The sequence below is a fragment of the Nycticebus coucang genome, chromosome 5 (genome assembly GCF_027406575.1).
Source record: "Nycticebus coucang isolate mNycCou1 chromosome 5, mNycCou1.pri, whole genome shotgun sequence".
NCBI lineage: Eukaryota > Metazoa > Chordata > Mammalia > Primates > Lorisidae > Nycticebus > Nycticebus coucang.
Genome location: NC_069784.1, coordinates 56,225,450 through 56,234,458, shown reverse-complemented (window position 1 = coordinate 56,234,458; position 9,009 = coordinate 56,225,450). Strand labels below are relative to the sequence as shown.

The 9,009-nt window shown below is 42.2% G+C and overlaps 1 protein-coding gene and 1 pseudogene across 1 annotated transcript; one reads left to right on the top strand and one right to left on the bottom strand.

The window, feature by feature from the left end:
* Positions 1–1,772: 1,772 nt before the first annotated feature.
* On the bottom strand, positions 1,773–3,030 carry LOC128586621 (LIM and senescent cell antigen-like-containing domain protein 1; annotated as a pseudogene).
* A 2,774-nt stretch (positions 3,031–5,804) lies between these two features.
* Positions 5,805–7,714, top strand: LOC128586623 (PSME3-interacting protein-like). The gene has a single exon (XM_053592618.1). It carries the CDS (start codon positions 5,820–5,822, stop codon positions 6,183–6,185), a length of 366 nt encoding a protein of 121 aa, XP_053448593.1. The 5' UTR covers positions 5,805–5,819; the 3' UTR covers positions 6,186–7,714.
* The last annotated feature ends 1,295 nt before the right edge of the window (positions 7,715–9,009 follow it).

Sequence of the window (9,009 nt, the reverse complement as noted above, 5' to 3'; positions counted from 1 at the left end):
AACAAATGGGACTTCATTAAACTGAAAAGCTTCTGTACAGCTAAGGAGACAATAACCAAAGCAAAGAGACAACGTACACAATGGGAAAGGATATTTCCATATTTTCAATCAGACAAAAGCTTGATAACTAGGATCTATAGAGAACTCAAATTAATCCACATGAAAAAGGCCAACAATCCCATATATCAATGAGCAAGAGACATGAATAGAACCTTCTCTAAAGATGACAGACGAATGGCTGACAAACACATGAAAAAATGTTCATCATCTCTATATATTAGAGAAATGCAAATCAAAACAACCCTGAGATATCATCTAACCCCAGTGAGAATGGCCCACATCACAAAATCTCAAAATTGCAGATGCTGGCGTGGATGTGGAGAGAAGGGAATACTTTTACACTGCTGGTGGGACTGCAAACTAGTACAACCGTTCTGGAAGGAAGTATGGAGAAACCTCAAAGCACTCAAGCTAGACCTCCCATTTGATCCTGCAATCCCATTACTGGGCATCTACCCAGAAGGAAAGAAATCCTTTTATCATAAGGACACTTGTACTAGACTGTTTATTGCAGCTCAATTTACAATCGCCAAAATGTGGAAACAGCCTAAATGCCCACCAACCCAGGAATGAATTAACAAACTGTGGTATATTTATACCATGGAATACTATTCAGCTATTAAAAAAAAATGGAGACTTTACATCCTTCGTATTAACCTGGATGGAAGTGGAAGACATTATTCTTAGTAAAACATCCCAAGAATGTAGAAGCATGAATCCCATGTACTCAATTTTGATATTAGGACAATTAATGACAATTAAGGTTATGGGGGGGGAAACAGAAAGAGGGAAGGAGGGAGGGGGTGGGGCCTTGTTGTGTGTCACACTTTATGGGGGCAAGACATGATTGCAAGAGGGACTTTACCTAACAATTGCAATCAGTGTAACCTGGCTTATTGTACCCTCAATGAATCCCCAACAACAAAAAAAAAAAAAAAAAAACTTTTCAACTTCTTTCTTCTTTCCCACATGTGAGGGTTCCAATGATACGTCTATCAAGAAAGAAATTACTAGATAAACTACTCAAAAGTACTAGAGGCTTAACAAGTGGTACTTCCAGAAAATATTAATTCATATCTTAAGAGAAAACTGAGAAAAGACGATGGGGGAAAGCCTGACTGTACGTGAGATCTGAATGCAATCAGTCAAGTTCAGACCATGCATCCTCACAGTGATGAAGAACATATGCAAATATGTGTATGCATTCATTTTACAACTACTAGTTGGTTGTAAACATTCTAAGACTGTGTAAGATTTGTGTTTCTTGGTTAGTTTTCTTTTATATATTCTCCCCACTAACAGTTGGAAGTAATTTTCTTTTGAATACAAAGTAAATGAACACTTCATTCTGTTTTTATACATGAGTCATGTAAAAGGTGACTCCTTTGATTTTAAAAAATTATATTTAATTGGGGGGGGCTTAATTACGATTTAACATTTGACCGCGTATTTTTTTTTTTTTTTGCTATATAGTCCGCTTGTCAACAAATTGATCAGGGTTAAATAACAAAGGCAAATCTTGATTTCATCTGTGTTTTAAACACACACCAAAAAAAGTTTTCTTTTTTAATCAAAAAACAAGATGAAAGGATATATAGGTACTCTTTGTTCTCAACTGCTTTGAGATATAGCTTTTACAAATAAGGGTGGACCAAATCAAACTCTTATCTTTGCATAGAAGAGGAAAAAATAAGTTATTTCCTTCCTAAGGTCTAAGCTACTTTCTTAAGTCTTTTCTTTACCTCCGTTGAAAATTTCTCTTAGCACTTCTTAAAACTGGCTTCATGTTGGCTCGGTGCCCATAGCACAGTGGTTACGGCGTCAGCCACATACACCAAGGGTGGCGAGTTCAAACCCGGCCCAGGACAGCTAAACAACAATGGCAACTGCAACCAAAAATAGCCGGGCATTGTAGCAGGCACCTGTAGTCCCAGCTACTTGGGAGGCTGAAGCAAGAGAATCGCTTGAGCCCAAGAGTTTGAGGTTGCTGTGAGCTGTGACGCTACAGCACTCTACCAAGGGTGACAGCTTGAGACTCTGTCACACACACAAAAAAAAAACTGGCTTCGTGTCAAACTCCACAAATTTATTCTTGAGTGTTAACTTAGTGTTGCAGGTAGAACAGGTGAAGCAGTTCACACACCAGGCCTTACTAAGACCAGAGACCACATCACCTTCTATAACATAGTTGCAGTGGAGACAAACATTACCATATAGCTCATTATAGTGGGTTTTACAATACACCAGTTCCTTCCTCTCATAATGGCAACATCCAAAAAATGGTTTTCCACACTTGGCATAAACAAAATTTTCTGCATGCCACTGCTTGCCCATGGGATTGACCACACACCACTCAATGGGCCAAGGACAAATGCCACAGATGGGGACTCCCATTCATCATGGTCCAGCAGGCAGCACAGCTCTCTTTTCAGCTCCAGATGTCAGACATCAGCTCCTTCTTACAGCTGGCACAGTTGAAATGGTCTGAATGGTAAGGGTCACTCTTGAATATCAGAGGTTGTTCATCAATGATGGCACTTCCAGCAGATGTACTTTCCAAGGCCTCTGGCTTTCCCAATTTATGACAAGAGCACCACAGGTGTCTCCCAGCATTCTTGACAAACCCAGTCTCAGCCAGAACTTCCTGGAAGAGATCACAGCAAAAGCAACAGTTATTCGTTGCTTTTATAATTCAACCAATGATGAATTCACCACACTAATGACAGCAAGGAGCATAAAGCAACTGAAAATCGTGTTCACAGTATTTTTTTCCTTCAAACTCATAGAAGAGTCCTTCTGGGAACTGCTGGAAGCACTGAGCACACACAAAACACTGCTAATGGTATAGCTCTCCGTTACTGTTCATGATCTTCTTAGCAGGCACAAAGCCTCCTTTGCAGAGTTCGCAAGAAGCACTGGCAAGGCATTAGCTATGTTGCTGTTGATCATTCCGGCTGCCACACCCAGCATCTCTCCTCAGTCTGTTCACCACCTGGAATCCGCATGCCACTCCAGCCATTTCCTCTTCCCTGGCCACTGTGGCCTGCAGGAGTGGGAGAGGCCCAGAGCAGGAAGGGGAGGCAGGCAAGGAGCAAGGAAGCCACCTCAGCCTCCCTCCTGCAACTGACAAATGAAGGATGAATTTGAATTCTTTGTCAGTTCATAGATCTCCATTTTGGGGGGTTTGGTTGTTGACACTTTATTTTGTCCCTTTGATTGTGTCATGTTCCCCTTACTATTCACGATCTTTGTGGCCTTTGCATTAATGCCTGCACATTTGAAGAAATAGATGACTCTTCCAGTCTTTGCAGATTAGCTTTGGCAGAGAAAGCCTTTCACCACACAGAGATTCTGACAAGGCCAGCTGTTGGGATCCTTGGATAGGCTTGCTACTGGAGTCCGTAGATGAGCTGGCCTGGTGCTTGGGTCAGTTGGAGTGTGGACCAGGTGCCTGGGTTAACTGGGGCAGTACTGGAGCTTGATGCACATGGATAAGCCTGGCTTCTTAATCTTCCTGCCACTTTATCATTTGGAGAGTTCTAAAACACTAATGCCAAGATCCCATTACAAAAAATTTAGTAGGCTTGTAGTGTGACCTTTGTGATCTAAATTTTTTCAAGTTCCAGGTGATTCTAATGTACAAGTAAAGATGAGAACCACTGCACTATACCCTTCCCTTGGTCAATCTCATCTTCTCTTGAGATATTAATTGCCACGTTTCTCCTGAAGGCTTCCAAATCTATATCCCCAACCTAAATTTATCTCCTGGGTTTCAAACCTAGATGTTCTATTACTTTCTGGATTTTTTTTACTTAGGTATCTCACAGGCATCTCAAACTCAACATGCCCAAAATGGAACTTTTTTCCACATTCTTCTCCCTATAAACAGTCTCAGCTGCTTGAGCAAAAAATCCTGAATTTCCCATACCTTTCTCTTCCTCACTTTCTATACTCAATATATCAGCAATCCTTATGGGTTTCTACTTCTTTAAGTCTTTGCAATTCAAGTGATTTTTTTTCCAGCCCAACTGAAAATACTTTGAGCCCTTCATTTCTCACCTATTTTCTTGCAACATATTCCTGTGTGACTTCATCCTCCAATCCATTCTCAATGTTACTGCCATAATGACCTTTCTAAAATGCAAATATGATTATGTCATCATCTCCTGCCTAAAATCCTATAATGGCTCTCCATAGTCTGTGGGATAAAATCCACATTCTTTACCTTTACCCACAAATTCTTTCATGATCTCCCCTGCTTAGCAATCCCAGCCTCACCTTTCATCCCTTTCTACTTCACACCCCAACCCAACTTGTCTCACAGGATTTGGCACAAGCACCACCTTCTTTAAGCTACTTTCCTTGTGCCCACTGTACGGGTGAGATGCCCCTTCAAGTGTACTCCCTCCATCACAGCCTTTATTATCTTGGATTAAAATAATGGGTTGACCTGGATGAGTCTTGGATCACACTGTAATCTCCTCAAACCTCAGGACCACGTATTAGTCTTCTTTATATCACTGGTTCTTTGTACATCACAAGTGTTTAATTAAGGTTTGTTGAACAAATGGATGAATAAATGATGGCTAGGGAAGGTCAGCTTTTGATGAGGGTTGAACAACCGACTGACAATTACATATTTAGCAACTGCTCACTAGAAGCTTCTTTATCATAAGAATTGCATAAATTAAGATATTATGTGAGGAAGAATATTTTAATAATAGATTATATGGCATAGATTTATCACCACATGAAGGACACTGGACAACACACTAAACCTCACGAGCATCAGATTCTTCATCTAAAATAATTGGAATATCATCTGCAGTGCCTACTTCATAAGGTGTTACAAAGATAAAATAAAATATATAAAAAATGGGTGGCGCCTGTGGCTCAACGGGTAGGGCGCCGGTCCCACATGCCGGAGGTGACGGGTTCAAGCCCAGCCCCGGCCAAAAATAAAAAAAATAAAATAAAATATATAAAAAATTCCGGCAGCACCTGTGGCTCAGTGAGTAGGGCCCCGGCCCCATGTATGGAGGGTGGCAGGTTTGAACTTGGCCCCAAACAAACTGTAACAAAAAAATAGCCAGCACTGACAGATTGGGTTACGCCGCCGGAAGCGGGGCGGAACTTTGTTGTGGCGTTGAGGAACAGGAAGCCCTGAAGGGTCAAAAGGAATACAAAAGCAAAGGCTATTTTCTTTCTTTCTTTTTAACCTTTCCTTTTTTTCTCTTTTTTCTTTTTCTTTCTTTTCTTTTTTTCGTAACGAGCCAACGACTTTGCGCTGGCGCTTTGGGGCGGGTGCCACCGAGGTGAGGGAGTCTCGCCTCCCGCGCTCTGGTAGTGTCCTGAGTTGCCGGAGCTAGCGGCTTGCGGGGCTCAGCCTAAAGGCAACCGAGGGAACCGGCGGGAAATCATCTTGGTCATGGGAAGAGGCTCCCCGACCCTTTCAGGTTTACTTTGTCACCCTGGGTAGAATGCTGTGGCGTCATAGTTCATAACCTCAAACTCTTGGGCTCAAGTAATCCTCTTGCCTCAGCCTCCTAACTATCTGGGACTACAGGTGCTCACCACACCACTCAGCTATTTTTAGAGATGGAGTCTCGGCTCTGGCTCAGGCTGGTCTCAAACTCCTGAACTCAGGCAATCCACCCACCTCAGCCTCCCAGAGTGCTAAAATTACAGGCTTTAGCCACCGCGCCTGGCTGAGAATTATCTTTGTTTAAAGTTAAATGTGTGGGGTTGATTGTTCCATTATGGATGGAGGGGATGACGGTAACCTTGTTATCAAAAAGAGGTTTGTCTCTCAGGCAGAACTAGATGAACGGCGCAAAAAGAGGCAAGAAGAATGGGAGAAAGTTCGAAAACCCGAAGATCCTGAAGAATGTCCAGAGGAGGTTTATGACCCTCCGTCTCTCTATGAAAGGCTGCAGGAACAGAAAGACAGGAAGCAGCAGGAGTACGAGGAGCAGTTCAAATTCAAAAACATGGTGAGAGGCTTAGATGAAGATGAGACCAACTTCCTTGATGAGGTTTCTCGGCAGCAGGAACTAATAGAAAAGCAACGAAGAGAAGAAGAACTGAAAGAACTGACAGAATACAGAATATCCTTTGTACTTTGAGAGAAGTTGGCAAGGTGTCTTTCCTCATCGATATCTGTGGATTTCCATTTCCTCATTAATGGAAAGAGGGCTGTCTACCTGGTGATCTCTAAAGTCTCTTTCAGCACTGGTTTTCTGTGATTCTGACAAGCTAGCTGGACTTGGGGAGTTTGTATTGTGTGTGAGGGTTTATTGCAGTGAAACATCCGCCTGTGGGATTAGGCTCTGAGACAATGCAAATCAACCTCACGAGGGGACAAATTGGCTTCTGAGTTTTAAAAGGACATGTTTAGCAACTTTCCTTTGTCCTTAGTAAGATCTTCTCCACTGGTGCAGTATGGCCTGTCCCCATAGAGGGGCTGAGAAGGCAACAAAGGTGACTTTGCTTGGTTCAGTGTCACCCTTTTGGCATCTGCTTGAATGTCTTAATAGTGACATCATGAATGTAAGTTGGCTGAATCAGAATTCTCAATTCCATGCCATATCCCTCTCATTCGCATTGCACTGCCCTCCCAAAACAAAGTCTGTTTTGTTTTTTTTGTCTTCCCAGTTCTAGTAACTGATAGTGCTATGCCTCCAGGTACCTGGGCCACAAACTGCTTCCAAAATGTACTCCACATTTCTCCTGTTCTTACAGTTCTCTACTGCAACTGTGGTAGTTGTAGATTTTCCTCTGGACTCCTTGACCATCTAATTGGTTTCTGTTTTTACTCTCATCCTCAATAATCTGTTCTTCAGACAACAAAGGGAACTTTTAAAAACATAGATGGCATCTCGTTATTTTTCTATTTGAAATGCTCTAGTGCTTTCTCAGTGCATTTAGACTAACATCTAGATTGTTTTCATTTTGTTTTGTTTTGCCCTGGCTGGCTTCAAACTTGCCACCCCTGGTGCATGGGACCAGCAACCAGCGTTCTAACCATTGAGCTAAGGGCACCCAGCCTAAAGTCTAGATTCTTTTTTTTTTAGAGACAGAGTCTCACTTTATTGCCCTTAGTAGAGTGCTGTTGGCATCACAGCTCACAGCAACCTCCAACTCCTGGGCTTAGGCAATTCTCTTGCCTCAGTCTTCCGAGTAGCTGGGACTACAGGCTCCCGCCAGAAAGCCCAGCTATTTTTTTGTTGCAGTTTGGCCAGGGCCAGGTTCGAACCCACCACCCTCAGTATATGGGGCCAGCATCCTACCCACTGAGCCACAAGCGCCACCCTAAAGTCTAGATTCTTTATTAGGCCCTATGAGGCTTTGCATTAATTTAGGCCAGCCCACCTTACTGATATGTCTTGAACCCACTCTTCCTCATGTTGACTGCACTCCAGCCTACTGGCCTTCAATGTGTTCCCCTCTCACCAAGCTTTGTGAGGCCGTATCCAGGCCTCAGATGTGCTGTTTCCTCAGCCTGAAGTTTTCTACCCTTAGATGTCACAGGGCTGACATTTCATGGCTTAGGATCTTCCCAGCACTCCCTTTTGGAGACTTATAAGCACTGCATCTAAAATTATACCCATCACTTCACTGTCTGTAACACCATTTTTTATGTTTAATTTTATTTTTTATTATTTCAGATTAATATAAGAGTACCTAAATTAGGTTACATTGTTTGTGTTTGTTAAGTAAAGTCCTTGGACTTTAAGGGCTGGGAGCCCTTCACCCAGAAAGTGTGCCATGTACCCTACCTGGTGCCATTAGGTGGGAGCTTCCCAACTCCTCTCTCTTCTTCCTCTTCCTTTCCCCCACTTCATGAATTTGTGTTTTTCTCTTTTGTTCATCTACTAGCTTCATATTAGTGCTGAATATATTGGGTGCTTGCTTTTCCATTCTTGTGGTACTTAGGAGAATGTTCTTCATTTCCATTTAGGTAAATACAAAGATGTAAAGTCTCCTTTTTTTTTTTTTGTAGAGACAGAGTCTCACTTTATTGCCCTCAGTAGAGTGCTATGGCATCAAACAGCTCACAGCAACCTCCAAATCCTGGGCTTGGGCGATTCTCTTGCCTCAGCCTCCCAAGTAGCTGGGACTGCAGGCACCCACCACAACGCCCGGCTATTTTTTGTTGCAGTTTGGCCAGGGCTGGGTTTGAACCCTTCACCCTTGGTATATGGGGCTGGCGCCCTACCCACTGAGCCACAGGTGCCGCCCAATGTCTCCGTTTTTTTAAATAGCATTTGTCATTATCTGAAAATTATCTTTATTTGCTTGTTGATTGTCTCTTTATTGCTGGAATGTAAAGTCAGCCAGCTTCATAACAACAAAGACTTATCTGACTTGGTTGCCTCTGATTCCCCTAGTGCCTGTCATCTATTAGGTTCTCAGTAAATATGTGAATAAATTAACGAATGATTCATAGGAGATGTTAATAAGACCACCCTAACTTGTTTCTTTCTGTGGGGAAGCTTATTTGGATATTTCGAACTTATATGTTTAGTAACCTCAGTAGTGTGATTGGTGATACGACTGTGTATGCGTTAGTTGGTATTTTCTTGTCTCAAGTGTGCAGCAGCTTCCATTAAAGAGTTATGTGGAAGAAAATGAAAAAAAAAAAAAATAGCCAGCACTGTGGCGGGCATCTGTAGTCCCTGCTATTTGGTAGGCTGAGGCAAGAGAATCACCTAAGCCCAAGAGCTGGAGGTTGATGTGAGCTGTGATGCCACAGCACACTACCAAGGACAACAAAGTGAAACTCTGTCTCTAAAAAAAAAAAAAAAATTATAAAAAATTCCTAAAGCTATAAATTACTATACAAATGTAAGAAATTGTAATTATGTAAACAACAAGAAGTGTGACCACCAAACTGTCTTTAGTAAAACCCAAAGCAGCAGGGCATCATGGTAAATAGCATGCTTTTAT

Excerpts from the sequence above, each read along its gene's own strand:
- LOC128586623 (XM_053592618.1), top strand. The coding sequence starts at position 5,820 with ATGGATGGAGGGGATGACGGTAACCTTGTTATCAAAAAGAGGTTTGTC.